General features: G+C 44.2%; 1 protein-coding gene across 7 annotated transcripts in view; it reads right to left on the reverse strand.

Moving 5' to 3' along the window:
- Positions 1 to 16,853, reverse strand: part of zzef1 (zinc finger, ZZ-type with EF hand domain 1) — an 80,354-nt gene that overhangs the window by 52,075 nt on the left and 11,426 nt on the right. For all 7 annotated transcript variants that reach the window (XR_007139584.1, XR_007139582.1, XR_007139583.1 and 4 more), the window contains exons 5-31: positions 15,978 to 16,177; positions 14,711 to 14,921; positions 14,408 to 14,524; positions 13,715 to 13,893; positions 13,362 to 13,460; positions 12,990 to 13,081; positions 12,254 to 12,399; positions 11,786 to 11,900; positions 11,391 to 11,609; positions 11,179 to 11,270; positions 10,702 to 10,916; positions 9,988 to 10,121; positions 9,797 to 9,867; positions 9,289 to 9,403; positions 8,436 to 8,592; positions 7,533 to 7,654; positions 6,244 to 6,363; positions 5,943 to 6,112; positions 4,611 to 4,692; positions 4,040 to 4,241; positions 3,720 to 3,862; positions 3,027 to 3,270; positions 2,712 to 2,791; positions 2,537 to 2,627; positions 1,469 to 1,961; positions 830 to 994; positions 314 to 433 (exon numbers count right to left, since the gene is read on the reverse strand). Coding sequence is in view for 3 of the 7 variants with exons in the window: in XM_047809138.1 (XP_047665094.1) it covers positions 314 to 433; positions 830 to 994; positions 1,469 to 1,961; positions 2,537 to 2,627; positions 2,712 to 2,791; positions 3,027 to 3,270; positions 3,720 to 3,862; positions 4,040 to 4,241; positions 4,611 to 4,692; positions 5,943 to 6,112; positions 6,244 to 6,363; positions 7,533 to 7,654; positions 8,436 to 8,592; positions 9,289 to 9,403; positions 9,797 to 9,867; positions 9,988 to 10,121; positions 10,702 to 10,916; positions 11,179 to 11,270; positions 11,391 to 11,609; positions 11,786 to 11,900; positions 12,254 to 12,399; positions 12,990 to 13,081; positions 13,362 to 13,460; positions 13,715 to 13,893; positions 14,408 to 14,524; positions 14,711 to 14,921; positions 15,978 to 16,177 (4,194 nt within the window). In the remaining 4 variants the exon portion in view is untranslated. The remainder of the gene's footprint in view (positions 1 to 313; positions 434 to 829; positions 995 to 1,468; positions 1,962 to 2,536; positions 2,628 to 2,711; positions 2,792 to 3,026; positions 3,271 to 3,719; positions 3,863 to 4,039; positions 4,242 to 4,610; positions 4,693 to 5,942; positions 6,113 to 6,243; positions 6,364 to 7,532; positions 7,655 to 8,435; positions 8,593 to 9,288; positions 9,404 to 9,796; positions 9,868 to 9,987; positions 10,122 to 10,701; positions 10,917 to 11,178; positions 11,271 to 11,390; positions 11,610 to 11,785; positions 11,901 to 12,253; positions 12,400 to 12,989; positions 13,082 to 13,361; positions 13,461 to 13,714; positions 13,894 to 14,407; positions 14,525 to 14,710; positions 14,922 to 15,977; positions 16,178 to 16,853) is intronic.

The following is a 16,853-nucleotide window of genomic DNA, read 5'->3' on the forward strand; positions in this document are numbered from 1 at the left end:
TTCAACGAGTTTCCTTCGGATCGTAAAAAGAATTCTGTTCATTAAAAAAAAAAAGGTAAAAAAGAAAAAGAAAGCAAAACATTCCCGGATAAACAGAACAATTAGGGATAAAATACGCTTGTGCTGAATCTTAATACACAAGAACAAAGACTTCTTCTCAACACCAGTTTCAACAGCTCTCCCTTGTGGACAGTTATCATCTTCTGCCACACAAGACAAAGCCCAAATCAGCATTTCTTTCATATTTACAACAAATCAGCTAAGTATAAGCACATCAGCTACTTTAATCCTTAAAATAAATAAGCCATCTTACTTGTCACCGAGTTTGCTGAATCCTTGCACGGCTTCTACGAGCATACGGATGAGCTGATGGTAGGACGACCTGACCCGATCCTTCAGATCCGGTCCACAGCCGGACAACTGGGAGAAATAACTAAGAAGACAAGGAGAACTAATATTAAAATGCGAACACTGATGAGATGTGTGATGTCATCAGGAAACGATACACGATACGACCTTTTACGCTATCACACCATATTCTGCGGTCGAAACGAAACACTTAGAAGCGGCTGTTTACGCGTCGCTCGTTTAAAATCCGAGTGCCACTCGACCTGGAACTGGATTAATAAAGATCATTTAACGCTACGATGCTACGTTTGTAGTAACGCGACGGTCGATACGGCCGCGAATATGAACACAGAAGCATCTCGGAAGGATTTTATAAATACAGGGAAACACGCTGGTGATCCGCTATACAGTACAGATATAGTAAGCAGAAGAAGGGATTAAGGAAATCAGATGTGCATGATAATGAAAGGAGAAGTGGTACTTGGTGAAGTCTTTCTGGCAGGCGAGCAGCTCCTGTAGGAACAGAATACAGGGAGCCTGGAAGAGGTGAGGATTCCCCAGGGACAGTAAACACTGCTGCACCACGTCTAAAACTTCACACACACTCAGAGCCTGGGACTTTTTTAAGGCTAGAGTCTTGAGAACACTACAAACACACACACACACACACACACACACACACACACACACACACACACACACACACATACACACACAGAAGGAGAAGCAAGGAATTAGCCAGATTACAGCGAGACAAACATAATCACAAATATTACACAGAGTGTCTAAGCCACTTGTTCTGGAAAATTTACAGTATCTTAAAAATACAAACATTCGAAAGTATTGCAGCATTTTTTAACAATACCTCAGAAATGTCAGCAGCAGTTAAACCACAAGAGATTAAAACTTACTCTACAAACATCTATATGAGTAAATCTACCAAAAATTAAAAACAGACCTTTCTTTTTCTATTTCTCTTTGTCATGTAGTTAAAGACTAAGAAATGTAGACACCATAAAGCTCTCCGTCCTAAAGACGTTCCCATGTCTGAGCAATTCCACGTCGACAGTTAAGAGTTAGGGTTTGTTTCGGACCGGTGAACGTGGAGTGTAAAGCGTACCTGCTCTCACTAATCACCATGTCCTTCACAAAGCTGAAGATGTGTTTGAGGATTGAGAATCTCTCTTTGACTGACGGGATGGGACGCGTTTCCTCGACCGAGCGGAAGGAGAGCAGTCTGAGGCGGCCGCGGCTGAACGGCAATCTGCGAGAAAAGGTCAGCGGGGACACGGGTTCTCCGCACTGAGAGTGAAGGCTCTCTGTGGATCCTCTAGAACCCTGAGCACTGGCACTGCTGGAAGCAGCGTGATCAGAGGAAGCAGAGATCGGAGGAAGCTGAGCCTCTGCCCTTGTAGGACTCTGGAAGGAAGACACACTGGGAGCAGGACAGGCCTGGAAATCACCTTCTGATACAGACGCAGAGTGAGAAAGAGCCGGGACAACGGGACTCTCTGCTGATTTACACGCATCCGGACACAAAGGAGGTGCAGAGACACTGCCAGCACCGGGGCTGAACCTGAACAACAGCAAACTCTTACTGATGCAGATCTCAGCTGGAGACAGACAGACAGAGGGACAGACAGACAGACAGACAGATGGAAGGACAGAGAGACAGACAGAACAAATGGAAAGAGTGTCAGAAATAGACAGAGGTTTTTTGGACTTAGAAATTTAATGTAAACAAATAAAAGCATCGAATAAAAAATAATTAAAAAATTCTACAAACAAACTGTTTATTTACGTAACTGTATGTTTTATTTTCTTTCAAGTGAAAGCAGAAAATTTGTGGTTCTAGATATGTATTTTTCCCCCCAGTATTTTTAAGCACTTCGGCTGTAAATATTGTAAAAAACAAATAAACAATTAAATAAAAGTCAGAGGAGTATCAATATTGGCTTAAACGCAAGGTTTCATTATCAGTATTGGGGGGAAAAAATGGTATTGTGCAATCTCTAATAATAATATTCAAAAGCTAATCATTTAATATAAAATATTCATCATTTGTTTGTTTCTGATTCACTTGCTCAATATTTATTCATTATTATTATTATTATTATTATTATTATTATTATTATTATTATTATTATTATATCATCATTATCCTCCATAAACTAAAGCAAAAACCAACCCAAAGACTCGGGTGTAACTTCTCCTTGACTGTCCCCTTTCTCTCCTGAGCCGTTCATTTTGACCAGCAGGGAGCGCTGCTTCATCTCCAACTAAAACACAAAGACGCTTCAGTTCAAAGCGACTGCCGAGTCACAGGTATGAAGAGAGCGCTAATGAGTACGGCTCAGTCTCACCATCCATGTCCTGATGCCATCAGCGAGCATGTAGACCTGCACGAGGTCGTCACTCACGCCACTCTGCCCTGGCTTTAGCACTGGAAGAGCAGAAAGAGAGCCACACAGAGGGGGCAGATAAACACAGGGGGCACAGAGGGGGCTCGTGCTTTATTTGTTAGCATCAGATCTGTTAACAACAATCTGTGTGTGTGTGTGTGTTTTCTGCAAAGTTTCTGCCAGCATGCTGCTGTATATAATAACTCTGAATGAAAAGGGAGAGGATTTCACCTCCTCCCTGCTCCTGGATGGACATTTCAAAATAAAATCCTTTACCAAAGTTCCTAAGTGAAGTCTGCAGAGCTGGGGTGTGGTATATCATAGCCGCCCAGATCGCGTTTACGGCCTGATCGACCTTCGACCCCGAAGCAATCTCACTCCTGACCAGCTGCTTCTTGCAATACAGCATGAGGTTCTTCATGAGCTCCGCTCTTTCGTCACGTGACTCGCCGGAAGGATCCCAGCGTGCGAAGTCCAGCAGGAACTCCGCCAGGTCATCTCCAGAGGAGACATGTTTTGTCTGGAAGACAAACACCAAAAACGCGTGTCATATCTAACAGACGGACAGAGAGACGGAAAGACTTTATCTATCCTGCTTCATGTTTGCTTTAGGCTCGATGTGTGTGTGTGTGTGTGTGTAAATGGACTGAAGTGTTCAAACACATCATTAAATAAATCCATTACTGAGGAAGTGAAAGATCTGATGCGTGTTTGCTCAGTTTCATCTTTTTTCTTGACTAGAAAAAAAACAACAAAACCCACAACCAAGCAAAAAAGCAATAACATACAGCGAGCTAGAATAGTATTTAAGTTCATTTTCTACGGATTATTGAAAACAGACACGATCGTGATTATTCTTATCTTCCGACAAACAAGCCTCTACTCATTCTCCGTTATACTTCACAAGTCGAAGGTAAAAAAAATAAAATGATGTTTGATGAACCGAGCAGTTTGTTCGAGTGCTCGTACCTGCTGCGTGTCGTCGCTACAGCGTTCAGGCTCTCGGCTTCGGGCCGGTCTGCTCAGGCCGTGCATGAACACGGGCTTCCACAGTGCAGAGGAAATCACGTGGTTCATCATGGCCGCAGGAAGCTCCTTCATACTGTGAACCTCTGAGAAACCAAAAACGAGTAAATAACGAGTGGAATATTTCACTAAAGAACGAAACGAAGCAGGAATTTCTGACACTGACGATATGTTTTAGTAGGTTATGGATTAGATCTACTCGGTGTAATACAATTATTTTGGGATCATCTCCACTCACAAGTTTAAAAGGATATCGATCGTACCGTGTGTGGATTTGAGCGCCATGGTGCGCGAAGCCAGACGGCCCATCAGCCTCGACACGAGGAGCTGCAGGTCCGAGATCCAGGAGACGCTGATGTCTGGGAGACCGAACGCCGTCACCGTGAACTTGTAGCCCCACTCGGTGTTACTGCTGTCTGAGTGGAACAGGAACTGCAGCTGGTGGCCTGCTTTAAATGTGACTTTCTAAAACAAAAATACACACAAACACACACAAACACTGGCAAACTCATTTTACCAAAAAGTGAATGAAATTAAGTGAAGTCGAAGTGCAGCAGTAAAAAAAAAAAATTAATAAAAAATACAAAAATAAATCATGAGCACATTTTGTCATTAACTGAGTTTATGGTCCCGAGTTTATTATATATTTATCCCCCCCCCAACAAAAAAAAAATCTGTTCATTTAATTACAGTGTTTAACCAGGAGATGATTTTTATTTGTCATAAATATCATATTTACTCATCAGGCCAGAATAAACCTTTATTGAACATGACAGCTCTAGATAACAAAACCAATACGATCTCAATTTCAGGAGAGATAAACTTCCAGCTCACCTTTGGCCACTTCTCAGAGCCGACTTTCATGTCATAGCGCACTTTGCCTCCTCTGGAATCCGTAAACTCCAAATAGTCGTACCTGCCGAGACAGAAGAGTACAATCTGGTCAACAGACAGCAGTGTGGTGACTTCTTTACTTTATTAATGAATGATTTTTGCCCAAATAACGTATGAAAGTCTCTCAGCAGAAAATGTGAAGTGGGATGCATCAATACCATGTTTATCAGACCGAGTACTAGTCAGTGGACATGTTTTTCGGTACTCATAACAATGCAATAGTGATAGCGAATAGACGTGTTTGCACCCTGACACCCTGGTATAAGGAGGCAAGCGTGGCTCAGTGCTCGCAGAAGTGAACTGCACACCTGTGCATCTATTTTAAGAAGCATATTCACGCCATGCTTTAACCGCGGGTTATGAACGTCCTAAACCTATATTTAGTGACATATCGTCGCTGTCGGGCGGAAACCTCGTATGTCCAAATTTTGTCAATTTCATATTTTTTCACATATCGATGCTATTGGTCAGTCCCCACGTGGGTCTGCTATTTTTACAACTTATTAACCAATCTAAAGTCTTGAAAATAGCTTGAGCACAAATCTCTTAACTCCATTGAACACTTCAACTGTCCACCTGTTGACCCCCGCTAGTTCTGGTGCTCGTCTGAGGACAGGAATTTAGCACAAGACAATCCACTGCAACGTGGACTAAACCCTGTGCATTGCAGAGAAGATACGGCGAAGATACGTTTTTTTAATTTCCTGAAAAATAACGGTTTTGGAGATAGGAGGATTACTCCCGACAGCGAAGATATATTTGTATCTGATTTTATACAACTGAGCAACTGAGGGTTAAAGGCCTTGCTCGAGGACCCAGCAGTGGCAGCTTGGTGGACCTGGGGGTTCCTGGGGTATCACTAGCTACCATATCACTAGCTTTGTACAGAAACCCAGCAAAGTCAAATAGTGACAGGACACACGTCAATTGGTGCGAAGAGGGGAGAGTTATGACCACAAAAGTCAGGACAAACTGAAGAGAAATAATCTATTGAAGAAATTGGCTAAAATTAAAGAAAGATTATTATAAACAAAAATAAAAAAGCTGGTTATCAATGAAAACATGAAACTTGATATCTCCAAGGTGTTTAGAATGACCCAAGTGTGACAAGCCCTAGTGATCCCCAAGGCTGCTGAGTCCTCGTGCAACTAAAGTCTTCCTTGTGATATTTTCAGTTTGCTTTGCTCTAATTAATTAACCCCGAAATACATCTAGGTCTTTTTTTTCTTTTCGCTGATGCATCCCTAGTTATGAATTATGGATCTCCCGTACCTCTTCTCTGTCTCGCAGCGTTCGTCAAAATCCACCTCGAAATACGTTGCGCCGGGACACAGGAACACGGTGTTCTCGTGTTTACTGTCCTCGTAATTGTGAGCGGACTCCATGTGCCACGTCCTCAACACCACCGGCTGCTGGGGGTGCTGCCAGCCTTCTACACCACCCTGTAAACACGTGCAGTGCTTCAATAAGCAAGAACTAATAATGCTTTATTACCACATGTTGACATTTACCGCTTCCTAGTAATTGATCTGTAATTAAATTCAGGCAAATTCAATCAGATCATCACCCTCACCTGGGAGGAGTCTCCTACACCTATGGACAGCTTCTTGAGCAGCTCCAGGAGAGAGAAGTAGCTCCTGAGGATGATGCAATGAGGAACGTCCAGAGCGCACATCTCCAACAGGAAGATCGTCTACAACATTACAGGGGTTAAAAGGTCACGACGCACTCACGTTATGATCAGGTCGACGTGCTGTGCTGGAATTTACACTCATTGTAGTTTGTGTACTCGGTGTAGTTTTAAACTGAAAGCAGATGAATACAAATACAGACATCTGAGGCATTTGTCAGTCTCCCCATTTGGTGTTCACACCACGATATTCTGGGTTCGTTCGAAAATAAAGCATTTGTTGCAGATTTGGGTGAAGAAAGGCATCTGACATAAGTACAGCTCTAATAGGAAGTCATTACATAAGTGTCTTCACCGAGTTTAAAAGAATCCTGTGCTCACAGTTTCACTATACCCAGTAGTTTTCTGCATTAAAAAAACTGACAAAGTTGTACTGCAAAATTTAAAAAATAAATAAATAAATTTTTGGTCACAACAATTACAAAAAATCCCCAATATTCCAAAATACGTGCTTTATTTAGGACCTTAGAGACTTTGTCATTTTTACACACACAAGCTCGAGTATACACACACACACACGCTCGAGCATACACACACGCAAGAGCGTACACATGCACAAGAGCACACACACACACCCACACACACACACGCACACCCACTTGGGCAGACACACACCCCCACACCCACTTGGGCAGACAACCCCCACACACACACACACACACAACCCCCCCTCCCCCCACACACACACCCACTTGGGCAGACACACACCCCCACACCCACTTGGGCAGACAACCCCCCCCCCCCCCACACACACACACACAACCCCCCCTCCCCCCCACACACACACCCAATTGGGCAGAAACACACCCCCACACCCAATTGGGCAGAAACACACCCCCACACCCACTTGGGCAGACACACACCCCCACCCCCACACGGGCACACACACACCCACTTGGGCAGACACACACACACTTGGGCAGACACACACACACTTGGGCAGACACACACCCCCACACCCACTTGGGCAGACACACACCCACTTGGGCAGACACACACCCCCACACCCACTTGGGCAGACACACACCCCCACCCCCACACGGGCACACACACCCCCACACACCCACTTGGGCAGACACACACCCGGACACGCACGCACTATGGTAACATCTAATTTACAGAAAATGGCCTGTAGAACAGACTGAACTGAGGCAGTATGGGTAAGACTGTACCAGCTGCCTGGTTGCCATAGAGACGATGGAGTTGCTGAGCTTGGTGATGATGTCACTGGCGGTGTACCTCTCCAGCAGGGAGCTCAGCATGGTTCGGGTGCTGGCGAGGAACTGTGCAACATCTGTTAAAGAGCAGACACAAGAACACTTCAGAACATCTTAAATCGAGGAAAACTCACAGCAGTCCAGTCGCCGTGCCGATCGAATGACGTAACAGACGCTAGAAATAAGAAAAGCCACTTCGGGGTTAGTCTTATCGAGGCTCGACGACAAAGCTTTTTAAAGTTGGTCAACAACGTACTGTACAAGATGGTGCTCTGCTTTGTGTAGAGAATGTGGGGAATTTTATACATATATAGAAATGAGTTCGTGCTGCATGTGTGTGTTATAGCCACACTATGAGGAAGTGTGGGCTTTCAGACCCTTTTGCTTTCCCTCCCCAGCACAAATACAGGTGTTGAACACAGCAAAAAAACCAAACTGCCATTTGAAGGGACATCACAGATCAGGTCCACTTGAACTCTACTCTGATGGGATTCTAGACTTGTGTTTTATTTCTGTCGTGTTACTTCAGGTGATTTCAGGTGATCACAAGAATTGTCATGGAAGAGATGCACAGAAATGATGCCTTAATTCAAAGTTATTTTTTAATAAACTAGACCATTCTGACTGAGGTATGATCGTGGTCATAAAAAAGATGATAGAACACAAATAACACTTACAGGTGAATCAGGTGAATAGATTCAACAAGATCAGCTGATTATTTAAATATGTTCTTAGTTGCGTGTAGAATATAACCGTCTCCAAACTGTCTTCGAATAAGAACATTTATTCCAGCTCCATCCAGATGTTTGCTAAACCTGACTCACAGAGACAATTCTATTCGGCTGAAGTTCGGCTTACATTTGATCAGGACGTCTCTGGCCAGATCGCAGGCTGTGGTCGAGCCTCCTTTGAGCTGTAGGAAGCACCAGGAGAGCAAACTGCCCTGCAGAGCCCAGAACAGAGAGAGCAGAACCTTCCGGCTGTGTCCTCCAGAGCTGTCCATCATCACCTCACACTGAGACACATGAAGGTATTACATTAGTACTGGGAGATATCAGATATCTGTCAGAAAAGCATCTCAGAACACGCGCTCGCTCGCACACAGACGCGCGCTCGCTCGCAGACAGACGTGCGCTCGCTCGCAGACAGACGCGCGCTCGCTCGCAGACAGACGCGCGCTCGCTCGCGCACAGACGCGCGCTCGCTCGCACACAGACGCGCGCTCGCTCGCACACAGACGCGCGCTCGCTCGCACACAGACACGCTTGTGCGCAGACAGACGCGCGCTCGCTCGCACACAGACACGCTTGTGCGCAGACAGACACGCGCTCGCTCGCACACAGACGCGCGCTCGCTCGCACACAGACACGCGCTTGCTCGCACACAGACACGCGCTCACGCGCACACAGACACGCTTGTGCGCAGACAGACACGCGCTTGCTCGCACACAGACACGCGCTTGCTCGCACACAGACGCGCGCTCACGCGCACACAGACACGCTTGTGCGCAGACAGACACGCGCTCGCTCGCACACAGACACGCGCTCGCTCGCACACAGACACGCTTGTGCGCAGACAGACACGCTTGTGCGCAGACAGACACGCGCTCGCTCGCACACAGACACGCGCTCGCTCGCACACAGACACGCGCTCGTTCGCACACAGACACGCGCTCGCTCGCACACAGACACGCGCTCGCTCACAGACACACCTCTCTAGTGGCCACGAGAAGCAAAGTGTCCATAACACTGAGAATGGGGGAGATGTCAAAGTCAGCAGCTGCTCCTTTAGGAGGCAGAAGCAGCAGACCGCTTGGGTCCTGTTCACTGGAGAGAGAGACAGAGACAAAGAGAGAGAGAGAGAGAGAGAGAGAGAGAGAGAGAGAGAGAGAGAGAAACACAGACAGAATAAGTACAGAGAGAGAGAGAGAGAGAGAGAGAGAGAGAGAGAGAGAGAGAGAGACAGACAGACAGACAGAGAGACAAACACAGACAGAATAAGTACAGAGACAGAGAGAGAGAGAGAGAGAGACAGGGGAATAGAAAGAAGAGGAGACAGAAGTAGCACAGACACAGAGGCGTCAAGAGAAAGGAGAAGTAGTGAGATAGGAAAAAAGAGACAGTGATGGAACAGAAAAAAAGGAGCATGTTATTCAAGTTTATTTCTGTGTTTGCACAGGTGTTTGTGTGTGTGTGTGTGTGTGTGTGTGTGTGTTTTACCTGAAATAGTTACAGAGTGACTCGAATGTCAGCTTAGTCGACTCAGGCTGATCTTCCCCGGTCAGGTTCTTCTGTAAATGTAGAGAACAAAGACATATGACACGCAGAGTAGAACACATTTACAGCATTTCGCAGACACACCCTTCTACACACACACACCCACCCACACCCACACACACCCACACACACACCATCATGTCAAAGAGTTTGTTTCGCCGGCTCTGTTTGTCTGGGTAGAAGATGGCAGCGCCGCTCAGGATGCACTTCACTGCCTGTTTCCTCAGAGCTTTCTCCACTGCAGACTCTCCTTCAGGCCCATCTACAACTGCACACACACACACACACACACACACACACACACACACACACACACACACACACACACACACAAACAACACACACAAGAAACATAAGGTAAAGAACTGCATTATTTCCTGAAGGTGTTAAATGTGTCCTTTGTTTTATTTCAAACAAAGGACACATTAACACCTTCAATTATCAGAAATAAAACTAGTTTAAAACATAAACTAATGTTTGTTATTTGTTATTAAAATAAAAACTTTAAAAGATTATATTGAAAATTGATATTTAAAAGAAATTAAATAATTGATTCCAACATTTCTATTTTATTGAATTATAATATAATTAATTCTTAAATTTAACTAAAAGATAAAATTAAGTTTAAGGAAAAAAAAAAGTTTATGTCTTAAAGATGTATCTATAGTAAAATCACCAGGAGAAAAAACTTTACTAATTAGCATTTTTACTAATTATGTATAATTATGCATTATTATTATAATTATTATTGTTGTTATTACTGTAATAATTAGTATAGTTTTTATTATTATTATTATTATTATTATTATTATTATAGGTCTTAGATAAAGCAGTGTTACTGGTCGTACCCTGACAGAGGTGACTATACAGCTCCCCTACAGCCTCAGCTGGATCCACATCTGTGCTCACGGAGGCTGTGGCTGATGATGATGATGAATAAGATGATGAAGATGCAGTATTCTCTGGTGAGTCCCGGGACTCTGGCAAGGCAGGCAGAGCCGGGAAACAGTTCTGAAGGAGCTGGAGCAGGAGGACCTGAGCCTTCATCCCCTCCTCTCCCTCTCTGACAATGGAACAATTTGAACAAAACCAGACTGCGATTAGAGCAAATGTCGAGTCTTTAACAGCTATATTACAATCTTCCATTTAAAATGATAAATAATCACAGGAATCACAGTTGGTGAAGAATAAGACCACACACACACAAACTGGTGTGCACTGTTATTACTGGGAAACGTCACTGTACCCCAGTGTTGATTATTTTCCTGTAACAGCATGCAACACTGTGGGACTTTCGTCCTTGCTAACTACATCCAAATACTCACATTGACCTGAGTTTTCTGTAGAAGTCCCAGAAGAGTGGCAAGGTCAGCCCACTGAAGTCTAACAAAGACTTCGGCTTGTGTAGCATCATGTCCTGAAAACAACAAACACAGCTTCATGACTACACACATGTATATAAAACACATCCTCTGCAACATCACTGTGGATAGTGTGTGTGTGTGTGTGTGTGTGTGTGTGTGTGTGTGTGTTATACCATGTCTCGAGTGAGCTGCTGGATGAAGTAAAGAGTCTTTCTGATGAGTGTGAGACCTGTGACCAGGCCTCGGTTGCCCACTTGTGTGCGGGAATTCAGCTCCTCCTCTTCTTCCAGTCTTTCAAAATCAGGACACAAGTAGCCACTAAAGGACAGCTGCTGAACCCCGAGCCGCTCGGCCGAGTCCTGCCTCACACATATGAACTTCACCATGAGGAACTGAGGAAAAACAAACAGAGAGATAGAGATAGAGAGAGAGAGAGAGAGAGAGAGAGAGAGAGAGATTATTACTTTGTCTATTGTGTGTGTGTGTGTGTGTGTGTGTGTGTGTGTGTGTGTGTGTGTGTGTGTGTGTGTGTGTGTGTGTGTGAGAGAAAATGTGAGAGAATTCCTACATTTGCAACCCGGCACTGCTGTAGCTTGATCTCCACATCGTTCCAGTCGTCCTCCAGCTCAAACCAGCCGACAGGATTCTCCTCTCTCACCTCTGCTCCTCCTTTATTAGAAAGTCTGAGTGTGTGTGAGAGAAAGAAACAACATGCTTTCTATTAGCAAAAGTGTTTAGCTGTAACACACACACATCATACCTGCTCTCTGACATCTTACACCCAACAGGAAGTCTGCAGTAACTCTCCATTTCCAGTTACGGCAATTAGACCTTATCCAGAGTGACTTAGGTTTATCTCATTTACACAGAGTTGTGCAGTTGAGGGTTAAGGGCCTTGCTCAAGGGCCCAGAACGTTCAGCTTTCTGATCAATAGCCCAACACAACTACTACTACGTACAGTACAGAGCATGCAAAACCAATATGATCGGTCACATGACCACAAACAACAAACAGAAGAAATCCAATCTGACGTACTTGTCTTGGATAAACTCCTTGTAGTCCTTAAAATCCCAGGAGTCGTACTTCCTGAACTTCTTAAAGTGCTTGTCTGCGTCAAAAGCCTCCGAGTCATTGTAAGTGAACACCAGGCCACATTTAGCGCCGATGGCACCTTTACGTACCTAATGAGGAAAGACGTGAAAAATGGGCGAATGAGTCGTCAAATTATCACACGGTCTGCATGAATTACAGCGATTATAAAAATGAGCACAAACAAAGGTATGAAATAAACATTATACACAAGTCTGTCTTTCTGGCGACGTGACAAAATAGCACCACCCACTGACAAATGGTGTTGCTATGGCAACCGGTGGTAGGCAAGCCTACCGGCGACTTCATAGCGAATGACGTTTTATTATATTCTATAAATGTTATTTTGTTTCTCTCTTTCTCTCCCCCCCCTCCCCCCCTCTTTTCAAGCGAACCCAAAAGGAGAGGCTGGAGAAGGAATGACTTCATAGCTGCTGTGAAGTGTGAGCTAAGTGAAGCTTTGTGGACGTTCTACAATGAGCAGGATGTCACTAGCAACGCTTGAAAACTTGTAAATAAGCTCAAGGCTAATCTGGGCACTTAAACACTGACAAGACGATGCTGTAGCTTGTCTAGTCAACACACTTTAACCTTATAAGCCTTTCTGGTCCGATTCTTGTTTTTGAGAATGCTCTGAAACAATGAAATGAATCGTATGTGTTGTTCTAAAGAGTCGACTCACTTTGATTCGGATCTGTGTGACCTGGAAACACGTCTGGTCCTCGGTGGAGAGAATCACGCTGGCTTTCGTCTTCCCGCTCTCGGTGAGAAAACCTGCGCAGATCGAATACATACACGTCTCACATCGTTTAACACATCTGTAATCCCGAACGCTTCGATTGTCACGTATAGTCTGAGGCTTTTATGGTCAATCCGTGGTGATCACACACAGAGTTTTGTTATTAAACTTCCGTAGTAAAAAAAAAAAAATACATTCATTATAGAATACTAAAGCTGTATAAAAACAAAACAAACTTAATGAATTAAATACAGTAAATCCTAAGGCTGTGAACATAGAAGTAGAGTAAAAGGTGACATAAGGGGGTAAGTGTACCGTCTCCTGTAGACGGATCAGTCAGCATGTTTTCTGGGCCACATTTATCATCTCGACTCTTCACGTCACACGCTTGCAAACGTAACTGTAAAGTTTTGCCTACAGCAAACCAGAAGAGAGATTAAACACAAATGATAGATAGATAGATAGATAGATAGATAGATAGATAGATAGATAGATAGATAGATAGATAGATAGATAGATAGATAGATGTTAATGTGAACTGGAGTGGTTTACTACATAAACCTGGAAATCTTAAGGGATTAATTATCTCCTGAACACATTCTTATCCTGCTTATTAATGTGTTCTTATCAGAGAGAGCTGTAGAGTGATGTCAGTATGAGAGTGTTACCGTTGCGGTAGAGAAGGCTGAGCCGCACCGAGGCCATGGAGGCCAACAGTAAGGCAGAGCGATATTTGGAGTCCACTCGCTCACACATCCCAGATAGAGACATCAAGACCTTCATCACGCTGCCTCGAGCGAGAGCGAACGCCAAAAGAGTCAACTCAGCATCTGGAGTCACACAGCAACTGGCCGGGGGTGGGAGTGGGGGGACACAAAGAGACAGACAGACAGACAGACAGACAGACAGACAGACAGACAGACAGACACAATGCGGGGGAAGAAAGATACAAAAAAAGGAGAGGGACAAAGAGACAGATATAAAAATTCACGTTAAAAAATTTAAATTTGAAAAGTATTATAAAAAATAAATAAAGAAAAAGAATAAAAAAGAAAGAAAGACGATAAAATAGAAAGAAAGGAGAAAAGAGACGATGGGAAGAGAATAAAAGAATGAATCTGGGTGTGAGTAAACAGCAGCAGTGTGTAATTACTCAGTAATTACTGCTGCGTATACAATTATCTCATCACAGATCACAGCATGATCAATACACAAAAACATCATCCAGCTTATTAGTGTGTGTGTGTGTGTGCGCGCCGGTGCGTGTGTGTGTGTCCGTGCGTTTGTGTGTGTGTGTGCATGTGTGTGTGCTTGTGTGTGTGTGCGCGTGTGTGTGTGTCAGCAGAGGAGAAGCTGCTTACTCTGCGATCCTGAGGAGGAAGGCATCCACCTCTTCCAGGATGTTCGGTGAGAAGAACTTGGGGAACTCGGTGGAGGACGGCGTTAAAGACAGAGGTGGCATGTGCTCTAGAGCTTTTCTATAAGACACACACCGGATTCATTTACACATCAGAAGAATAGAAACAATACAAGCCTTTACACAAATCAGATTTACAAGACCTCATTGGTTCACACTTAAAAAATAAATTAAGAGAGCACCAGGGTTATGAGCGTGTCTCAATTAAGCACTATTAAGACTCCCTGTGGTGGCTATGAAGACTCACTGTGTGCTCTGGAGGACGGTGTTGGCGAGGGCGGGGTTGGTCTCCATAGACGCCGTCACCAGTGAGGTGAGCAGAGACAGGTACCAGATGGCCGAGGCGTCGGATACGGACACCTCTCTGCTCTTAGTCACCTGGTAACCCATGGTCTTCAGGCCGTGGATACGTGTATCACAGCCATCGCTTAAACACCGCTTAATGTTGATCTGAACATCTGTACAGGCAGAGCGCAGGAGATTATCAGAGCACAGGAGATTATCAGAGTGCAGGAGATTATCAGAGCACAGGAGATTATCAGAGCACAGGAGATCATCATAGCGCAGGAGATTATCAGAATGCAGGAGATTATCAGAGCATAGGAGATTATCAGAATGCAGGAGATTATCAGAATGCAGGAGATTATCATAGTGCAGGAGATTATCATAGTGCAGGAGATTATCAGAGTGCAGGAGATTATCAGAGTGCAGGAGATTATCAGAGCGCAGGAGATTATCAGAGCACAGGAGATTATCATAGTGCAGGAAATTATCAGAATGCAGGAGATTATCAGAATGCAGGAGATTATCAGAGCACAGGAGATTATCAGAGTGCAGGAGATTATCATAGTGCAGGAGATTATCAGGGCACAGGAGATTATCAGAGTGCAGGAGATTATCATAGTGCAGGAGATTATCAGGGCACAGGAGATTATCATAGTGCAGTAGAGTATTATCAGAGCACAGGAGATTATCATAGTGCAGTAGAGTATTATCAGAGCACAGGAGATTATCATAGTGCAGTAGAGTATTATCAGAGCACAGGAGATTATCATAGTGCAGGAGATTATCAGAGCACAGGAGATTATCATAGTGCAGTAGAGTATTATCAGAGCACAGGAGATTATCATAGTGCAGGAGATTATCAGAGCACAGGAGATTATCATAGTGCAGATTATCAGAATGCAGGAGATTATCATAGTGCAGGAGATCCATCTGCCAAATGCTGTCCATCCATGTATCCACTTGTCTGCCTATAGCCATTGCCTGATTAGTTTTCATTTCGCATTTTATTGCTCTATTCTCTAATCCCCATACAGAGCAATGACTCCAGGGAAACGATCCCCTTGTAATTAAACAGGAAGTCATGGCTGACAGTTTAAAAGTTACTAAACACTAACATTATGATGGTTCTATCCCGTTTGTGTCTGTATGAAAACTGAGCCATGTCGTGAAATCTCAGAACATATCAATAACATAGGTTTCTTTTTCTAGAAATGCTGAGGGAAGCTCACATGGCTGAGAGATGTTGGCGTTGTCCAGCAAAGGCACGTAGCCTGTGACGTTGCTGGGGATGCGAATGTCTCTGATCTCCTGCAGCGAGCGTCGACTCTTTCCTACAGACACAGACACCAGCTGCGGCATGTAGCTGTGATCGCTGGAAGCTACGGCGATGGCCAACCGCCTCAGCACCACGTCTGGCTTCAGTTTTAACCTGCAACGGAGTAAAACAGAGTGTTACGTGTTGTTACACTTTTAGAAGTTTCAGATCAACCCTTTTTCACACGTTCCTCTTCAATCAATATTGGTGTTTTAGAGTCTAGTGGCACTGCAGACTGTGTGGTCCTACAGTAAGTCTGACAGTACACTGAAAAGCTTGGCTTTGTATTCTACTGTAAATGATCACTTTCATATGAACTGCATTTTTATAATTACAGCACCACTAGATTAAAAAATGTTCTCGTTTACATTTACAGCATTTGGCAGACGTCCCCTTATCCAAAGTGACCCTTGCCCAGTGACCCAGCAGTGGCAACATTGTGACCTTGGGATTCAAACTCATGACCTTCTGGTCAGCAGTACAACAAAGGAAAATGCATTAACATACTAAATCAACTCGAGGCTCTTCCTGGGCACTTTAATAGCCGAGGCATGGTTTTAATCCGGCTGTTACTGCTGTGTAAACACTACAGTATGCACATCTGGTGTTCTAGGCTAGGCTTTCTCACCTGCTTACTACAAATCGCTTGTTATCAAGATTATTCAAGACTAATTTGTCATAACCACGTAACCATGACACACCCATAAAGGCTTAAATAATGCACTGCTGTGTCAATGACCAGAACAGACAGAGTGTGTAATCATCCTAAATGTGTACTGCTCTGGATCCC

Source organism: Tachysurus fulvidraco, chromosome 26 (genome assembly GCF_022655615.1).
Source record: "Tachysurus fulvidraco isolate hzauxx_2018 chromosome 26, HZAU_PFXX_2.0, whole genome shotgun sequence".
Lineage (NCBI taxonomy): Eukaryota > Metazoa > Chordata > Actinopteri > Siluriformes > Bagridae > Tachysurus > Tachysurus fulvidraco.